The 20,110-nt window shown below is 40.6% G+C and overlaps 1 protein-coding gene across 2 annotated transcripts in view; it reads left to right on the forward strand.

The window, feature by feature from the left end:
• Positions 1 to 20,110, forward strand: part of PSMD12 (proteasome 26S subunit, non-ATPase 12) — a 30,763-nt gene that overhangs the window by 6,506 nt on the left and 4,147 nt on the right. Inside the window, exons 2-10 of one of the 2 annotated variants that reach the window (XM_004090421.3) lie at positions 2,680 to 2,739; positions 2,829 to 2,957; positions 10,293 to 10,400; positions 12,633 to 12,737; positions 13,789 to 13,938; positions 14,024 to 14,158; positions 15,412 to 15,524; positions 17,120 to 17,294; positions 19,635 to 19,712. In XM_004090421.3, coding sequence (XP_004090469.1) covers positions 2,680 to 2,739; positions 2,829 to 2,957; positions 10,293 to 10,400; positions 12,633 to 12,737; positions 13,789 to 13,938; positions 14,024 to 14,158; positions 15,412 to 15,524; positions 17,120 to 17,294; positions 19,635 to 19,712 — 1,053 coding nt within the window. The remainder of the gene's footprint in view (positions 1 to 2,679; positions 2,740 to 2,828; positions 2,958 to 10,292; positions 10,401 to 12,632; positions 12,738 to 13,788; positions 13,939 to 14,023; positions 14,159 to 15,411; positions 15,525 to 17,119; positions 17,295 to 19,634; positions 19,713 to 20,110) is intronic. The other variant, XM_030827635.1, reaches the window with a different exon arrangement.

A 20,110-nucleotide genomic window follows, 5' to 3' on the forward strand; every position in this document is an offset into this window, starting at 1 on the left:
AATTAGAATACCATATATTAAACCACACTCTATTGATCACAGTCACGTGACTAATAGTAATTGCAAATGTGACGGGTGACTGTCATTAAACAGTATTTTGCATTTTAACTATTTTTGCCCTTCATTTTGTTGCCAGATAGTAACCATAGAGATGACTTTGATCAAAGCAAAAGGTGAGATTTAAACTAGTACGGTAGGGGAAGCACTGCACTCCAGTGGAGAGAGCTTTGGAGCTTGAGGCAGGAGCCCCGGATCTAGTGCTGCTCATTCCTTTTGTGGCTAAGCAAGTCATTTTAAGCTGTTTAGTCCTCAGTCTTTTTAATCTCTAAAATGAAGTGATTGAATTACATAATCCCTAGCAGTCTTTCTAGTTCTAAGATTCTTTCATCTTTTAGGATTTATTAGCCTTCAACTTTGGAGAATTTATAGATTTGTTCATTGTTTTTTTCCTCTGATGAACATTTAGCCAGTATTTATTATATACATAAATCTATAGAACTTTCCGAGAAAGGAGAACTAGGGCTCTCCAAACAGGAAACGTTGTTAAAATATGTTAAAAATCACATATTTCAGATTTAATTAAAATAAGTTCAGACAGGGGCCATGCAGTATATATGCTGTGCTGCATGGAAGATTCATGCATGTTTAAAAGTTATCTTGGAAAAATATGGCAGCAGTATTTTTAAAAAGTCGAAACGTTATTTATGTCCATAATTCAGAAGCTACTTAATAAGTTTCTTTCATCAGTAGAAAAGGATAGTACTCATGTATCATCCATGAATGTTATTAAGATAAAAAAATTCACTTTTGGTTAGAAAAACAATTTTTAAACAACACTCTTCTCATTTCAATTTATTGTCAGAGGTGTTTGCATGATAGTTATTGATATTAGCATGTTAAATAAATGCATTTTTAAAATTTTTTATCTAGAGACCAGGTCTCACTCTGTCACCCAGGCTGGAGTGCAGTGGTACGTTCCTAGCTCACTGCAGCCTCAAACTCTTGCGCTCAGGTGATTCTCCTGCCTCAGCCTCCCAGTTAGCTAGGACCACAGGCACAGGCTACTGTGCCCAGCTAATTTTTAAAGTTTTTGTAGAGACAGGATCTCCCCGTTTTCTGTGCTGGTCTCGAATTCCTGGGCTCAAGTGTCCTCCCACCTCAGCCTCCCAAAGTGCTGGGATTACAGTATGTGAGACACCGTGCCTGGCCAGTGAGTGCAGTTTTTGTGCTGTATGTTGGTTTTGGTTTTACCAAAATGTGTGGTTCCTAATAGGATAATTTGTTTTAGTCCTGGTGTATTATCATTTATGTTTATATTATTTGAGTTTTATTGTTCCAATCTCTAAATATATAGCCCAGGGAGAATGTTTTATTTTTACATCTGAGATAGAGGTGTGGAGAGGTTAGTGTAAGTTGTCAGAAACTATTTCAGTTGGGTCAGTATCTGCTCAAGAGCATGACTTTAAGGATAGCATGTGTGGGTGTTCTCAGATGCCTTCATTTCCTGTAAGCATGATTACTAATTTATTTTTAAAGTCATTGAAAATTTAAGCCATAGTTTCCTATCTTTTAGTACCAAGCACTCTTTTTATTTCTCCTTGGAACTCTGTATTTTAAAATATCTGTTAGGGTGACGGTAACTTCATAAAGGAATCATTTATTTTCCTACTTTTTTTTTTTTTTTTTTGAGACAGGTTCTCACTCTGTCACCCATGCTAGAATGCGGTGGTGCGAGTTTGGCTTACTGCAGCCTTCACCTCCATGGCTCAAGCCAGCCTCCCACTTCAGCCTCCAGAGTAGCTGGGACTACAGGTGTGCACCACAGTGCCCAGCTAATTTTTGTATTTTTTTGTAGAGACAGGTTTCGCCATGTAGCCCAGCCTGGTCTCGAACTCCTGAGCTCAAGATATCTGCCCCCTTCGGCCTCCTAAAATGCTGTCATTACAGGCATGAGCCACTGCACCTGGCCTCTGTTTTTATTCTTTAAAGACACATGTGACTACCACTTAGAGTCTGTGATCAGAACAGGATCCACCAGATGCAGTGGCTCAGGCCTGTAATCCCAGCACTTTGGGAGGCTGAGGTGGGATGATCACTTGAGGTCAGGAGTTCAAGACCAGCCTGGCCAACATGGTGAAACCCTGTCTCTACAAAAAAATACAAAAATTAGCCGGACGTGGTGGTGCACTCCTGTAGTCCCACCTGCTCCAGAGGCTGAGGTACTAGAATCGCTAGAACCTGGGAGGTGGAGGTTGCAGTGAGCCGAGATGGTGCCACTGCACTTCAGCCTGGGTGAAAGAGTGAGACTCTGTCTCAGAAAAAAAAAAAAAAAAAAGAACAAGATAAACAGGTGTTACCTGAGTTGATAAATTAGAATCCAGAACAAAGACTTGATGTTTTCTCAGGTTACATGATTGTTATATGTTCCGTTTCTCTTAGGCATTTAAAAATATTAAAAATAGCTTATGGGCTTCAAGTAGGGAACCACTGACTGATGGAACCCACTAGAGAAGGAAGCACTATCATGAAAAGGAGAGAAACAAAACTAGTTATGGGTGGTCCTTTTCCTCTAGAAGAGGCTGTTGATTTTTCCTTTTCTGTGTCAAAACCATTTCATTTTAGACTAGTTATTTGCATTTTGTGTGTGTTTTTATTGTTCATTTTCATCTTTTGTTTTAGGAAGGAAGACTTCAAGAAGTCATTGAAACCCTTCTCTCTCTGGAAAAGCAGACTCGTACTGTGAGTAGTTTACAGAGAAAAAAGCTCAGTTACCATTAATTTCATTGAACATTGTTCCATTAACTTTCAATATATTTTTACCCTTACAGGCTTCCGATATGGTATCTACATCCCGTATCTTAGTTGCAGTAGTGAAGATGTGCTATGAGGCTAAAGAATGGGATTTACTTAATGAAAATATTATGCTTTTGTCCAAAAGGCGGAGTCAGTTAAAACAAGTGAGTTCATGATCATGTCTGCTCCAAACACAAAAGCATTTGTATTTCAGAACTTTTCACAAGCTCTTCTATAAGTCTGTTTAAAATGTGTTAAGTCAACATTGTAACATCCTAGAGGGTGTTTTAAAATTCGGTCCACGTTCTCACAGTGATATGACTGTTTTCTGTTTTTTCTTCTAGTCTTTATATGTTTGCATATTTTTAAAAATTGTGTTATACTTAGAGTGTTCATACAGCTTTGTTCTATTTTGGTATTGCTACTTTTATTTTTTCCTTATTTATTTACTTATTTTGAGACAGGGTCTCACTCTGTCATCCAGGCTGGAGTGCAGTGGTGTGATTACAACTGACTGCAGCCTCAACCTCCCGGGCTCAAGCAGTCTTCCCACCTCAACCCCCAAGCAGCTGGGACTGTAAGCACATGCCACCACACCTGGCCAATTTTTTTATTTTTTGTAGAGATGAGATCTCACTATATTACCCAGGCTGGTCTCAAACTCCTGGGCTCAAGTGATCCCTCTGTCTTGGCCTCCCAAAATGCTGGAATTACAGGCATGAGTCACTGTGCCTGGCCCCACTTTTATTATTTTAAATGGTCGTGTTATAATTTATCAAGCTGATATTCTGATTTTATTTAGTCATATCTCTTTTATTAAACACATCTTTTTATGCTGTTTTAAAATATTTTTTAGTAGTAACTAAATATTTCAAATTTTCTTATATTATCCCAATACATGATTTTTTTGCAAAACAGCTTTTTGAGGTATTACTGACATTCAAAAACTATGCATGTTAACAACGATTTCTCTCCTTGACTAAACTCTCTGAGCCCTCTTCTTGACAAGTCCTTAACCTTGTCCTGTGTAGACTTAAACAAATACTAAGATTGTTTCTAACAGCTCAAGGCTGCATTTCCAGGATGACCCAACCCCCACTTAGAGTGCCTGCCTGAGAAAACTGAAGTCTGCCAAAAGAATGTACTGTTAAACATTTAATCTTGTGTGTGTGTGTGTGTGTGGTGTGTGTGTGTGTGTGTGTAGAAATGGGGTCTTGGGTCTCGCTACATTGCCCAGGCTGGTCTTGAACTCCTGGGCTTAAGTGATTTTCCCACCTCGGCCTCCCAAATTGCTGGGATTATAGGCATGAGCCACTGCTCCCGGCTTCCAACTTATTTTTGAGGCCGTTTTTAGAGAGACTATTTTGCTCATTTTGTTTAGAGATTATGTAAGTTCTCTTTTAGTGTTTTGGTGAAGTTGGATTTTCTTTACTGTTTCCTTATTCTTCTTGAGATATATTTAAATGTTCCCCTGTACAAGTAGATCTCATTTTTTACATTTTTATCTCATCTTTTAAATACTGTTTCCTGAGTAGTTTCTGGGTTTTAATTTCTTGCTTTAAATAATAAAGACAATGACATTGTGAAAGAGGATGTAATGGAACCAAAAATAGATATATATATAGTGTTACTGGCCAAATTCCTGATTTTATTAATTAGACTGCTTCTGGGGTAAGGATAGTATTAAAGTGGGTTAAAGTTTTTTTGCAAAAGCCAGAGTTACTGTAATTGATTTTGGTTTATTTTTCTTTAGGTAAGTTTACATGCATATAAAATACAGTGTTGGCTCAGTGCGGTGAATCAAACCTGTAATACCAGCACTTTGGGAGGCCAAGGTTGGCGGATTGCTTGAGCCCAGGAGTTCGAGACCAGTCTGGGCAATCCTGTGAAACCCTGTCTCTACAAAAAATACAAAAATTAGCTGAGTGTGGTGGCAGGCGCCTGTAATCCCAGCTACTTGGGAGGCTGTGGCAGGAGAATCACTTGACTGGGGAGGCAGAGGTTGCAGTGAGCCAAGATTGTGCCATTGCATTGCAGCCTGGGCAACAGGATGAGACTCTTGTCTCAAAAAAAAAAAAAAAAAAAAAAAACCAAAAATATACAAGCCAATGTTAAGAATTAGTATAGATTTAATTGAGACAACCTAAAATATGTGAATGTGAAATTTATGGATTTATTTATTTGAGACAGAGTCTTGCTCTGTCGCCCAGGCTGGAGTGCAGTGGCACCATCTCTGCTCACTGCAACCTCCGCCCCCCGGGTTTATGTACTGCTTCTGCCTGAGCCTCCCAAGTAGCTGAGATTACAGGCATGTGCCACCACACCCAGCTAATTTTTGTATTTTCGGTAGAGCCAGGGTTTCACCATGTTGCCCAGGTTGGTCTTGAACTCCTGACCTCAAGTGATCCACCCACCTCAGCTTCTCAAAGTGCTGGGATTACAGGCATGAGCCACCGCACCCGGCCATGAAATTTATTTAAATGTGCCTTTTGGTGCCCAGTTCACTGGTTTGAGAGACAATTATTAGACAAACCATCATCTTACTCTATTTTCTAAGAAACTTACTCTCTATGGGACAATTTTGAAAGGGCTCCTTAATTAGAAGTCTTGGGGCAACCTAGGCTGAAATAAAAAATTTATGTTTTATGTAGTATTAGGACAATTCAAAGCACACATCTTAAACTTTAATTTCTCATGCCATAAAAACTCAGAGCTAGTAGGGGGTGTTCCTTAACGCTTACTTTTTTCTTTTTTTTTTTTTTTTTTTTTTGAGACGGAGTCTTGCTCTGTCGCCCAGGCTGGAGTGCAGTGGCGCAATCTCGGCCCACTGCAAGCTCCGCCTCCCGGGTTCATGCCATTCTCCTGCCTCAGCCTCTCCGAGTAGCTGGGACTACAGGCGCCTGCCACCACGCCAGGCTAATTTTTTGTATTTTTAGTAGAGACGGGGTTTCACCGTGGTCTCGATCTCCTGACCTCGTGATCCGCCCGCCTCGGCCTCCCAAAGTGGTGGGATTACAAGCATGAGCCACCGCGCCCGGCCAACGCTTACTTTTTTCTTCCCTTTTTTTTTTTTTTTTTTTTTGAAACAGTCTCACTCTGTCGCCCAGGCTAGAGTACAGTGGTGCAATCGTAGCTCACTACAGCCTCAATCTCATGGGCTCAAGCCGTCCTCCCCCTCAGCCTCCCGAGTAGCTGGGGCTACAGGCACAAGCCATCACACCCAGCTAATTTTTGTGCTTTTTGTAGAGATGGAGTCTTGCTATGTTGACCAGGCCTCTAATTCGTGGGCTTAGGCAGTCCTCCTGCCTTTGCCTTGTCTGCCAAAGTTCTGGGATTACAGGCATGAGCCACCGTGCCTGGCCCCTGGCCCTGTTAATTTCCAAATGGAGAAACATATTTTTATATAAAGTGCTTGGAATGTGAAGAGACATGCAGCCTATAGCTCTTGCCCTTGGCACCCTATTGGTTAGTAACGTATGTAAGTCACAAGTAATCATAGCACATCTTTAACAAGTAGTCTTACGATTTTTTTTAAATTGCTACACATACATTAGGCAATGTATAAGTGACACAAGAGTAATAGGATGTACAAAGAAATGTGAAAGAAGGAAGAAAATATGTTGAGTTAGATTTATTGGGGAAGGCTTCTTGGAGAGAGAGGAATTTGAGTCTCTCTCACAGCTGGCTAGTGACAACCAGAACTGGAGCCAGGCATGCTCCTTTCCATATAACATTATGTCTTCGTAGCTATGGAAAGTTCTTAGGAAACATAAATGTCTCTTTGGCCCACGAAGTCCACTTTTCTCATAATTATTTTTTACTTACAAAATTTATTTTTTGCTTAAGCAGACTTAGAAAGTAACTTTAAGAAAATAAACTTTTTGGCTGGGCATGGTGGCTCACACCTGTAATCCTAGCACTTTGGGAGGTCAAGGCAGGCGGATTTCCTGAGCTCAGGAGTTTAAGACCAACCTGGGCAACATGGCGAAACCCTGTCCCTGCTAAAAATACAAAAACAATTAGCCAGGCGTGGTGGCGCACATAGTCCCAGCTACTCAGAAGTGTGAGGCAGGAGAATCGCTTGAGCCCCGGGAGGCGGAGGTTGCAGTAAGCCAAGATCGCCCCACTGCACTCTAGCCTGGGCGACAGAGCGAGACTGTCTCAAAAGAGAGAGAGGGAGAGGGGGGAAAGGAGGAAGGGAAGGAAAGGAAGGAAGGAAATAACCTTTTCTAGATTGCTTAATATGAGTGGTTTCTATTCATTGTCTGTCACTTGAGCCCAAGGGGTCACTCCAACTCTGACTTCCTGAATGTCTTGCATTTTTTGCAGAGAGGAGCAGGACGTTCACTTATTATTAGAATTTTTTTAATAGCTTCCCCATTGCATTGTTAGCATATTGATGTACAGTAGTCCCCCTTTGTCCGTAAGGAATATGTCCAAAAACCCTCTCTGGAGACCAGAAACCACAGATAGTATGAAACCATATATCCACTATGGTTTTTCCTTGTTGAGAACTTTCACCTTTTCATTTAAAGGAGGCACTTTATGGCTTCGCTTTGGCGTATACAAATGGCCAGCATCACCACTCTTGGGCTTTGAAGCCATTATGAAGTATAATAAGGGTTGCTTGAGCACAAGCGCTGCACGGGATACAGTGGATCTGGTGTCCAGTGGATCACATGAGACTGAGATGGCTACTGAGTGACTAGGGTGGGTGGTGTGGAGACCTGGACCAAAGGGTGATTTGAGGGACTGCATTTGATTTCATCACTACTCAGAATGGTGTACAGCTTAAAGCTTATAGATTGTTTATACATGGAGTTTTCCATTTAATGTTTTCACACCAGTTGACCATGGCTAACTGAAACTGGAAAGCAAAATCTTCGTAAGTAGGGACTACTGTAGTTGTTGTTTTTAACCCCATCTGATTTCTGTTAATGTATTTTTTGCACAGCTTTTAGAATTATCAAGTTGTGTGCTCTTCTAGAAATTATTATTATAATTAACTTTACAGGCATCCTATGTTTTGTGAGACACTACATGTCCTAGGGCCTTGAACTTATTGAAAGAGTTATAGTTTACAATAAAACCATAGCTTTCTAGAATGCCTAGGTCTCTAAATAGCCAGTGTTTCAGATAGTTAAAAGTTTAATACTGCTTGTTCTCATCGATAAATGGAAGTTAAACAGTAGGTGCACATGGGCATGAAGATGGTAAGACCCCTGTCTTTACAAAAAAACTTTCAAAAAATTAGCTGAGTGTGGTGGCACATACCTGTAGTCCCAGCTACCCAAGAGGCTGAGGTGGGAAGATCACATGAGCCCAGGAATTTGAGGTAGCAGTGAGCTGTGGTCATGCCACTGCACTCCAGCCTGGGTGACAAAGTGAGGCCCCATCTCTTTAAAAAAAAAAATTTTTTTTTTTTTTTTTTTTTTTTTTTTTTTTTTTTTTTTTTTTTTTTGAGACAGAGTCTCGCTCTGTCGCCAGGCTGGAGTGCAGTGGCGCGATCTTGGCTCACTGGGTTCAAGCAATTCTCCTGTCTCAGACTCCTGAGTAGCTGGGACTACAGGCATGCACCACCAGACCTGGCTAATTTTTGTATTTTTAGTAGAGACTGCGTTTTGCCATGTTGGCCAGAATGGTCTCGATCACTTGACCTCGTGATCTGCCGGCCTCAGCCTCCCAAAGTCTGGGATTACAGGCGTGAGCCACCGCACCCAGCCAAAAAAATGTTTTCAATTAAAAAAAAAAAAAAGGTGGAAATAACAGACACTGAGGACTCCAAAAGCAGGGAGGATGAAAGGAGGTGAGGGGGCCGGGCGCGGTGGCTCAAGCCTGTAATCCCAGCACTTTGGGAGGCCGAGGCGGGCGGATCACGAGGTCAGGAGATCGAGACCATCCTGGTTAACACGGTGAAACCCCGTCTCTACTAAAAATACAAAAAATTAGCCGGGCGTGTTGGCGGGCGCCTATAGTCCCAGCTACTCGGGAGGCTGAGGCAGGAGAATGGCGTGAACCCCGGGAGGCGGAGCTTGCAGTGAGCCGAGATCGCGCCACTGCACTCCAGCCTGGGGGACAGAGCAAGACTGTCTCAAAAAAAAAAAAAAAAAAAAGAGGTGAGGGTTACCTGTGTATCCAGAATTACCTATTGGATGCAATGTTCACTGTTTGGATGATAGGTTCTCTAGAGGCCCATACCTCACCACTGTACAATATATTCATGAAACAAGCCTCCACATGTACCCCCTGAATCTAAAATAAAATAAAACCACCTCCACAACAAAAACATTTAGCCTGAGCTGCTTAAACATAAAATGTTTTTCATGGAAATCTTTCTAAGATATTCTATTCACTTTTCTGCTGCCTTAACCAAAATATACTTAATGTAATTTAACATTTTCTTGATGACTTATGGTCCTAATTATTATTATTATTATTATTTTGAGATAAGTCTCTATCGCCCAGGCTCAAGTGCAGTGGCGTGATCTTGGCTTACTGCAAGCTCCGCCTCCTGGGTTCACACCATTCTGCTGCCTCAGCCTGCCAAGTAGCTGGGACTATAGGCACCCGCCACCACACCTGGTTAATTTTTTTGTATTTTTAGTAGAGACAGGGTTTCACCATGTTAGCCAGGTTGGTCTCGATCTCCTGACCTCGTGATCCGCCTGCCTCAGCCTCCCAGAGTGCTGGGATTACAGGTGTGAGTCACCGCGCCTGACCCATGGTCCTAATTGTTAATGATTATCATATATTGCTTAAAATCTAGATCAAGCATTGGCAAATGATGGGACACAAACCAAATCCCACCCGCCTCCTATTTTTATAAATAAAGTCATTGGAACACAGCCACGCTCATTTGTTTTTAAGGAGGCAGAGTTGAATAGTTGCTACAGAGATTGTGTGGCCCACAAAGTCCAAAATAACTACTTTATGAACATTTGCAAAAATTTACAGAAAATGTTTGCTGATTTGTGACCTGGATCATAGAATGTTAGTGCTGAAGGGAATGTATTCTAGCCCCTTGATATAACCTGTGAGGAAACTGAAGGCATGAGGGTCTCTGGCTCTCAGTGTCACATGGTATTGAGGTGAATTTGGGTGACTGTGGCTCTTCCTCCCACCCAGGTGGTAGAACCGTTTCACCTTTTGCCTCTGCCACTGCCTTTTTCCTCCTCAGTCACAGTTTCTGCAGGTCATGGCTTCAAGCTGCTGTGGACCTCTGCTTTCTCTTCCCCTAGTCAGATGCCATTTCTTCCATGCTTTCCTGCTTGGCTGCATTTCTGCATCTGAGGTTTTCCTGACTTTTACCAACTTGTTACGAGGTACTCGGTACTTTTTAGGTATCAGTGAGATTTCGATGTGATGTTCTTTATGACATTTCAGTGTCTAGAGTTACTTGGGAAGACCAAGTTCGATCATTGCTCTTTGATCAATAAAATACGTTTTTTTCCATCTGTGAGGAATGTATTTTACTTATGAAATGGTTTTTAATATTTTAGGCTGTTGCCAAAATGGTTCAACAGTGCTGTACTTATGTTGAGGAAATCACAGACCTTCCTATCAAACTTCGATTAATTGATACTCTACGAATGGTTACCGAAGGAAAGGTAAATTTTCTATTGACATAACTCACAATGATATGAACTGTTTTTTCTGTATTCAGAGATACTTAACGTATGTAGATATTTTGTATATTTTTATGTTTATTTTTTAAAGAAATAAACAAAATGTCATCACTGTAATTCAACCAATGTCTTTGTACATCCCTTTCTGCAAATGAATCTATTTAAATACTGACAGCCATGGTATATCTAGATTTTTCTGGGAATTGGGTATCTTATCACAGATTTATATGTGACTTTAAAAAAAATGAATAAAAATTCTGCAGGGTCAGGGTGTGGGAGAAGAGCATTTTAGACATAGAGGAAATAATATTCAAAGATAACAAAGTAAGAAATGTATGATAGAGGCCGGGTGTGGTGGCTCACGCCTGTAATCCCAGCACTTTGGGAGGCCGAGGTGGGCGGATCATGAGGTCAGGAGATCGAGACCATCGTGGCTAACAAGGTGAAACCCCGTCTCTACTAAAAAAAAATACAAAAAATTAGCCAGGCGTGGTGGCGGGCGCCTGTAGTCCCAGCTACTGGGGAGGCTGAGGCAGGAAATGGCGTGACCCCCAGGAGGCGGAGCTTGCAGTGAGCCGAGATTGCGCCACTGTACTCCAGCCTGGGTGACAGAGCTAGACTCCCATCTCAAAAAAAAAAAAAAAAAAAAAAAAAGAAATGTATGATAGAGGCCGGGCGCGGTGGCTCACGCTTGTAATCCCAGCACTTTGGGAGGCTGAGGCGGGCAGATCATGAGGTCAGGAGATCGAGACCACGGTGAAACCCTGTCTCTACTAAAAATACAAAAAAAAAAAAAAAAAAAAAAAAAAAGCCGGGCGTGGTGGCGGGCGCCTGTAGTCCCAGCTACTTGGAGAGGCTGAGGCAGGAGAATGGTGTGAATCTGGGAGGCGGAGCTAGCAGTGAGCCGAGATCGCGCCACTGCACTTCCAGCCTGGGTGACAGAGTGAGACTCGGTCTCAAAAAAAAAAAAAAAAAAAAAAAAAAAAGAAATGTATGATAGATGTAGGAAGCTGTAATTAGTTTGATATTATTGAAAATAGGGTAAGCAAGCCTAAGCATGAAAATTCATTCCCTAGGTGCTTTAGGTTATACTGTAGTCATATTTTTGGTGTTTAATTTGTTGGAAATTATAAATCTACTAACATTACTTATAGCTACAAAAATGTTAACAACTTTAATACCTAGCAAAATTAGATATTCTTAAAGAAGGTAGTCTTGTATTTAAAGATAAATCAGAATTAGAGTATTAATTGTAGACATTGGCCTACATATAACACACTTTTCAAATAATCACAAGGCATTTTGCATCTTCTGTGCCGTTTATGTAACTTGTGGTCCTATTATTTGTTAAACATAGTAATTTCATATTTAGGTTCTTAAAGCAGAGTTACAAAATATGGATAAGGTTTTATAGAGACATTTTCTTAAGAATTATGGCTATATTTGTGAAATATAAAATGTCTCACAGCTGTATTTGTACATGGTGGATAAAGTGCACAATAGCTGTAAAATATTCTTATAGCTGGGTTAAAGAATAGTTCAGTTCTGGCCAGGCACAGTGGCTCACGCCTGTAATCCCAGCACTTTGGGAGGCCGAGGTGGGCGGATCACCTGAGGTCGGGAGTTCAAGACCAGCCTGACCAACATGGAGAAACACCGTCTCTACTAAAAATACAAAATTAGCTGGGCGTGGTGGCGCATGCCTGTAATCCCAGCTACTCTGGAGGCTGAGACGGGAAAATCGCTTGAACCCGGGAGGTAGAGGTTGTGGTGAGCCGAGATCACGCCACTGCACTCTGGCCTGGGCAACAAGAGCGAAACTCCATCTCAAAAAACAAAAAAAAAAGTAGTTCAGTTCTACCCTTTATTTTATTTTTTTGAGACAGTCTCAGTCTTGCTGAGGCTAGAGTGCAGTGGCCTGATCATGGCTCACTGCAGCCTTAAACTCTGGGGCTCAAATGATCCTCCTGTGGCACCCTCCCAAGTAGCTGAGACTAAAGGTGCATGCCACCACACTCAGCTAATGTTTTGATTTTTAGTAGAGACAGGCTCAACATGTTTCCCAGGCTGGTCTCAAACTCCTGGACTCAAGCGATCCTCCTGCCTCAGCCTTCCAAAATGTCGGGATTACAGGTGTGAGCCACCACACCCAGCCTAGTTTTTAAATTTTAACGTTTCCACGGAATTTTGATTGTGTAAATTTCTCATTTGTAGATTTATGTTGAAATTGAGCGTGCACGACTGACTAAAACATTAGCAACTATAAAAGAACAAAATGGTGATGTGAAAGAGGCAGCCTCCATTTTACAGGAGTTACAGGTAAGGTACTGCATTTTAGAGTTGGTAAAACTTTGTTTAGTCAGCAGCATTTTCTAATGGAAATATAGGTTGAGTATCCCTTATCCAAAATGTTTGGGACCAATAATTGTTTTGGATTTTGATTGAAAGCCTGTGAATGGCATCTTTTTTCATACTGAAAATTGTCATTTCCTCATTAGCCATTAAGAAGATGCAAATTAAAACCACAATGGGGTACCACTACATACCTATTAAAATGCCTACAGTTTAAACAATAAAACACTCACTGCCGGTGGGGATGTAAAGCAGCTGGAACTCCTGTACCTTACTGGTGAGAATGCAAGGTGGTGCAGCCAGTCTGGAAAACAGTTTGGCAGTTTCTTATAAAGTTACACGTGTGCTTACCATATGACCCAGCAATCCCACTCTTGAGTATTTACCCACGGGAAATGAAAACTTACGTTTACATAAACCCAGTCTACAAAACTTGTTCAGAATAGCTTTATTTGTGATAGTAAAAAGATAAAATCAGCTCAGATATCCTTCAACAGGTGAATAAACTGTGATATGTCCGTACAATGGAATACTACTAAGTAATAAAAATAAATGAACTATGGATGTATAACTTGAGTGAATCTTACAATTTAGGCCATTAAAGACAGCCTCAAAGAATTACACACTATATTTGACATTCTTGAAAAGACAAATTTGTAGTGATGAAGTACAGATCATTGGATGTCTTAGGAGAGCTTATGAGTGGGGGAAGTGTGTTATTATAAGGGGGCAATATGAGGAAGATTTTTGGGGTTCTGTGTCTTCATTGTGATGGTGGTTACGCAAATCACTACGTGAGTTAAAATTCATAGAATTTTATACCAAAAGAGGGAAAATCCATTATCAATTGTAATTTTCTAGCGGTAACTAGCTTTTAATATAATTGTCAACACTCTCCCTATATACATGAAGGTTCTTATTATTTAACAAGGATGAATATTTTAATACCCATTTCATTTTATTGCAGTTCACAAAATTGCAAAGTATTATAAACTTATTTGGGGAATTATTGTGCTAGGTGGAAACCTACGGGTCAATGGAAAAGAAAGAGAGAGTGGAATTTATTTTGGAGCAAATGAGGCTCTGCCTAGCTGTGAAGGATTACATTCGAACACAAATCATCAGCAAGAAAATTAACACCAAATTTTTCCAGGAAGAAAATACAGAGGTGAGCATATCTCTGACCACATGTTTACTTTAAAAGTATGAATAAACTCCATAAACCCCAATTTGTTTTGTCAACTTTTTTGCAGAAATTAAAGTTGAAGTACTATAATTTAATGATTCAGCTGGATCAACATGAGGGATCCTATTTGTCTATTTGTAAGCACTACAGAGCAATATATGATACTCCCTGTATACAGGCAGAAAGTGAAAAATGGCAGCAGGTAAGAATATATTCGTGTAATTGACATGGCTTCTTATTCAGAAGAGTAATTTGCATTTTTTATTTTCAAATCTTTTTAACTGCAATAATTAGATGCAATTGTATGGTGCTGCTTTCTATTCAGTGTTGTTCAGTATGTTACTGATTCAGTCCAATTGCGGCCATAGTTTAGATTATGTCTCACTTTTGGAGAAATACAGACTTCCTGTTTAAAATATGTACAGTGGGTCATATCCTAATAAAGGTTGCAGATAAAGACCCGGCATTACTTTGGAAAATTATTTTACAAAAGCTGTTTAAAGGGCTTATATATATATTCCACATTTATACTGCTAACTTGTTATAAGAACTTTTTCTTTATACATTTGTCAAAAATGAATGTCAAGAAAAATGTCAGCTGAGGGGAGTAAGTCAGATTAGCAATGATTTATTATAATAGTTTTGTGAAAACTAAATACTATAGAAAGACACTATGAAAAGGCAGCCTGGCAATATTTTTCCCCTTAAGACTTTTTTTTGTTTGTTTATTTGTTTTTTGTTTGTTTTTGAGACAGAGTCTCGCTCTGTCGCCCAGGCTGGAGTGCAGTGGCGCAGTCTTGGCCCACTGCAACCTCCACCTCCCGGATTCAAGTGACTCTCCTGCCTCAGTCTCCTGAGTAGCTGGGACTACAGGCATGTGCCACCATGCCCAGCTAATTTTTTTTTTTTTTTTTTTTTTAAGACAGAGTCTCACTCTCGCCCATGCTGGAGTGCAGTGGCACAATCTCGGCTCACTGCAAGCTCCTCCTCCCAGGTTCACACCATTCTCCTATCTCAGCCTCCCGAGGATCTGGGACTACAGGCACCCCCCACCATGCCCGGCTAATTTTTTGTATTTTTTAGTAGAGACAGGGTTTCACTGTATTAGCCAGGATGGTCTCGATCTCCTGACCCCAGGTGATCCCCCCGCCTTGGCCTCCCAAAGTGCTGGGATTATAGGCGTGAGCCACCGCGCCCAGCCTAATTTTTTTTATTTTTGTATTTTTAGTAGAGATGGGGTTTCACCGTGTTAGCCAGGATAGTCTTGATCTGACCTCAGGTGATCCGCCTGCCTCGGCCTCCCAAAGTGCTGGGTTTACAGATGTGAGCCACTACGCCTGGCCAAGACTTTAAAATTTAAAATGGATATATAGTTATTCCATGATTGTTCAGTTTTTGTCAAAGTTTCCATTATGTCCAGTCATGTATATAACTTTTGTTGTACAACTCTTTTAGGCTCTGAAGAGTGTTGTACTCTATGTTATCCTGGCTCCTTTTGACAACGAACAGTCAGATTTGGTTCACCGAATAAGTGGTGACAAGAAGTTAGAAGAAATTCCCAAATACAAGTAAGTACTTTTGAAATTAGCATGATATGTCTCAGTCGAAACACCATTTTGAAAGAAAATTGGCTAACCTAAGTGTATACTTCTGTGTATACTTTTTTTTTTAATTTTATTTATTTATTTTTTTTAGACAGAGTCTCGCTCTGTCGCCCAGGCTGGAGTGCAGTGGTGCGATCTCGGCTCACTGCAAGCTCCACCTCCCGGGTTCACGCTATTCTGCTGCCTCAGCCTCCCGAGTAGCTGGGACTACAGGCGCACGCTGCCACGCCCGGCTAATTTTTTGTATTTTTAGTAGAGACGGGGTTTCACCGTGTTAGCCAGGAGGGTCTTGATCTCCTGACCTCGTGATCCGCCTGCCTTGGCCTCCCAAAGTGCTGGGATTACAGGCGTGAGCCACTGCACCTGGCTGTATACTTCTTTTTCTGAGATGGAGTTTTACTGTTGTTGCCCACGCTAGAGTGTAATGGTGTAATCTCAGCTCATTGCAACTTCTGCCTCCTGGGTTCAAGTGATTCTCCTGCCTCAACCTGCCGAGTAGCTGGGATTACAGGCACCCGCTACCATGCTGAGCTAATTTTTTTTTTTTTTTTTTTTTTTTTTTTTTTGAGACGGAGTCTCACGCTGTCGCCCAGGCTGGAGTGCAGTGGCGCAATCTCGGCTCACTGCAAGCTCCGCCTCCCGGGTTCACGCCATTCTCCTGCCTCAGCCTCTCTCCAAGTAGCTGGGACTACAGGCGCCCGCCACCACGCCCGGCTAATTTTTTTGTATTTTTAGTGGAGACGGGGTTTCACCATGGTCTCGATCTCCTGACCTCGTGATCCGCCCGCCTCGGCCTCCCAAAGTGCTGGGATTACAAGCGTGAGCCACCGCGCCCGGCCTACTGAGCTAATTTTTGTATTTTTAGTAGAGATGGGGTTTCACCATGTTGGCCAGGCTGGTCTCGAATTCCTGACCTCAGGTGATCCGCCCGCCTCGGCCACCCAAAGTGCTGGGATTATAGGCTTGAGCCACTGTGCCTGGCCTAAGTGTGTACTTCTTAATTGGTTACTGACAGATTACACTAGAGAATAAAACTAGAGATGATAAAGTGGTAGAATTTTTTTTTAGCATTGTATTAGCAATAAATGAGATTATAACATACTTTATTCTAAATTACTTATCAAGTGGAAGTTTCATATCAGGTCTACATTTGTAGCTTTTGATTAACTATTTGATAGAGTTTCATCTTTAGTAGTTTAGAGCTTTGTGATTTTCAGAAATACATACTTGTGAAAATCTATTATATAAAATAGACTTGCTTCATCATAAACACAACAGGCTCTTATTTCTGTTTGTTTCATGAGTACATTTACAGTCAGTTATTTCAGAAATTGACAGTGCAGAAGAGAGCAGAGTGTTAAGTGGGAGAATGCTGTATTCTGAACTACTGTGGGAAAAATGGTAATAAAGTTGGTAAAATACACAATAATCATATGGTGTATCATTCTAAATAAAATTTAACGAGAACAGTCTTTGTTGAATTTTTTGAACTTTGCTATTATATTAGTTAATACTTAATTTTTACAGATTTGGAATATTAAGATGTATACAATTTTCAGGGATCTTTTAAAGCTTTTTACCACAATGGAGTTGATGCGTTGGTCCACACTTGTTGAGGACTATGGAATGGAATTAAGAAAAGGTTCCCTTGAGAGTCCTGCAACGGATGTTTTTGGTTCTACAGAGGAAGGTGAAAAAAGGTGGAAAGACTTGAAGAACAGAGTTGTTGAACATGTAAGAATCTGTCATAGAGATGACAATTTTTATTTTAACCTTTAGTGAATTTACTTTTTAGAATTAAATTTTGGCAATTCTGAGCATAAACTATTTTATTTTTCACATTTGATAACCAAATGTTCATTTAGGATGTTATGTGTTTAATTCTTCACTTAGAATTTTTTTTTCTATGCCCACTGTAGTAGTGATGCACATTTGGTGTTCACATGTTTACTCTGCATTTCCCAAAGCATATTGGAATGTATCTCACTCATCTTGGGTTTTTTCCCTATTTTTGGCTTTTCAGAAAAGATAGCTATATTTTAGCATGCTTCATTGTGAGAGAACCTCTCAAGAATCCAAAACTGATAGCATATAAACCAGACAGAATTTCCTAAGATTGGGGGCAGGAGGGTGTTTCTCTCTTAATATTCACTAGCCTTGGAAGCAGGTAACATGTCTTAAACCTGAACTTTGATCTTTTTAGTATCACTGCCGTTATGTTGTATTATGTTGCCGTTCACTCCTTCACATAACAAACTGTTGTGAGCCTTCTGTGTGCCAGACACTTTACAAAGCACCAGGGCACACAGGAGAATAAGACAGTACCCTACCTAGGCCGGGCGTGGTGGCTCACGCCTGTAATCCCAGCACTTTGGGAGGCTGAGGTGGGCAGATCACCTGAGGTCAGGAGTTCGAGACAAGCCTGGCCAACATGGTGAAACCCCATCTCCACTAAAAATACAAAAATTAGCCGGGCATGGTGGTGCACACCTGTAATCCCAGCTACTCGGGAAGCTGAGGCAGGAGAATTGTTTGAACCCGGGAGGCAGAGGTTTCAGTGAGCGGAGATCACACCAATGCACTCCAGCCTGGGCGACAGAGCAAGACTCCGTCTCAAAAAAAAAGACATTACCCATTACCCTACCTTTAATAAGAAGATTAAAAATCACAGGGAAAGACGTACTTATAAATAAAAAGAGTATCAGAGATATTGTAGTACAAGTATCTAGAGAGCAGAGTGAGGCTTATGGGAAACTTGGTAGTTCTGCATGGAAGAATGATCGGGTTGGATGAATCGATGATTGAGGTGAGGTTTGTAAGAGGAGTGTGAGGTTACCGGGCAGACAGGAACAAGGGAGGGCAGCCTGCACACCAAGTCCCTCTGAGAGTGAGTGTGGAGAATGCATTTGGAGAGATAGGAGACTAGTAAGGTGAGAGATACATGGACTTGAAATAAGGAAGTAGCCAAGGGATTAAAGACTGCATGGAATGGGATTGTTTTAAGGAAGGAAATCAATAGAATGAAGCCATTGATTAGACTTAAAGCATGAAGGAAAAGGTTAGGTTTAAAGGATAAAAGCACAGAGAAGAATGCTTCTCATGCTTTCTGGTGTGTTGGTGTTGCCATCAGCCCTGATAGAGACGGGAGAAGATGTAGCTTCTTAAAAGATTGAGTTCATTTTTCTCCCCACTGTTCCCCCACCTTTTTTTGAGTGCTATTGTTAATAATACTACCAATAAGAACAGTAAAGGGGAGTCTCTGTGTCTTCAGCACCATCGCCAGTGAAAATTAGGAAATTTAATTTGAAGCTATCTTTAAGTCATTGGAATAATGGTAAAGTGATGAGTATTTGAAATGATGTCTAATCTTTTTTTTTTTTTTTTTTTTTTTTTTTTTTGAGAGAGACTCAGTGTAGCTCTGTCATCCGGACTGGAGTACAGTGGCACAGTCATAGCACACTGTAACCTTGAATTCTTGGGTTCAAAGAATCCTCCCACCTCAGCTAATTCCTAGGTAGCTAGGCATGCTATATAGGACCATATTCAGCTAATTTTTAAATTTTTTGTGGGGATGGGGTCTTGCTGTGTTCCCAGGCTGGTCTTGGTCTCCTAGCCTCAAGCAGTCTTCCTGCCTCAGCCTCCCAAAGTGCTGGGATTACAGGTGTGAGTCCCTGCACCCGATCGATCTCCAATCATTTTTTAGATTTTAGCCTTTAAAACATTTGTGTTATAATTAGAAAATCTTAACTTTAGATTCTTGCACTCAGCAAAAATATTTCAGTACAATTTAATTTTTAACCACTAGTTAAGACAGGCATATATTTTGACTATATATTTAAAGAGCTGTGTAGAATATTCATAGTAATTCAGAATAACTACAAAAACCAAAATATCTTAAGTATTTAGTTTTGTTATTGAAAAATAGAACTAGCTTTGCTCCAGTGATGGACTGTAGAAAAATAAAAGCTCTGAGTCTAACATTTTAAATCAACTTACTTGGAAATGAAAATAAATGGACTTTTAGACTTACTGACAAATGTTATGTATTCTCCCTGCTCTCTATCCTCTCCCCAGAATATTAGAATAATGGCCAAGTATTATACTCGGATAACAATGAAAAGGATGGCACAGCTTCTGGATCTATCTGTTGATGTAAGTAGTAATCACCTTTGAGTTATTTGTAGGCATTCCTTTTGAATATTGACTTGTAAAAATTGAGTAAGAAAATCAATTTTATGATTTAATTTTACGTTTGGGTAATAGAGTAATAGTTTCCCAAGCAATCTTGAGTACTGAAAACTAACTTAAGTATCAAGTGATCCTAGGTCTTGTTGGAACAGTGTTGTCTTTAGGTCCATGTTTCGTGTTGACAGAAGGCATAGCACACAAAGAGGAGTTAACCCAAGTGTGTAGTAATGGCCTGAAAGCCATTTCTGTCCCCAGAAGGACTTGTGACGGTTTAGGTGATAAGATTCATGGAACATTAGAGTTGGAAGGTTTGTTCCTTGATCAACTTGTCAGCTCTTGTCACTTATGAATGAGAGTACCAG

This window comes from Nomascus leucogenys, chromosome 14 (genome assembly GCF_006542625.1).
Source record: "Nomascus leucogenys isolate Asia chromosome 14, Asia_NLE_v1, whole genome shotgun sequence".
Taxonomy (NCBI): domain Eukaryota; kingdom Metazoa; phylum Chordata; class Mammalia; order Primates; family Hylobatidae; genus Nomascus; species Nomascus leucogenys.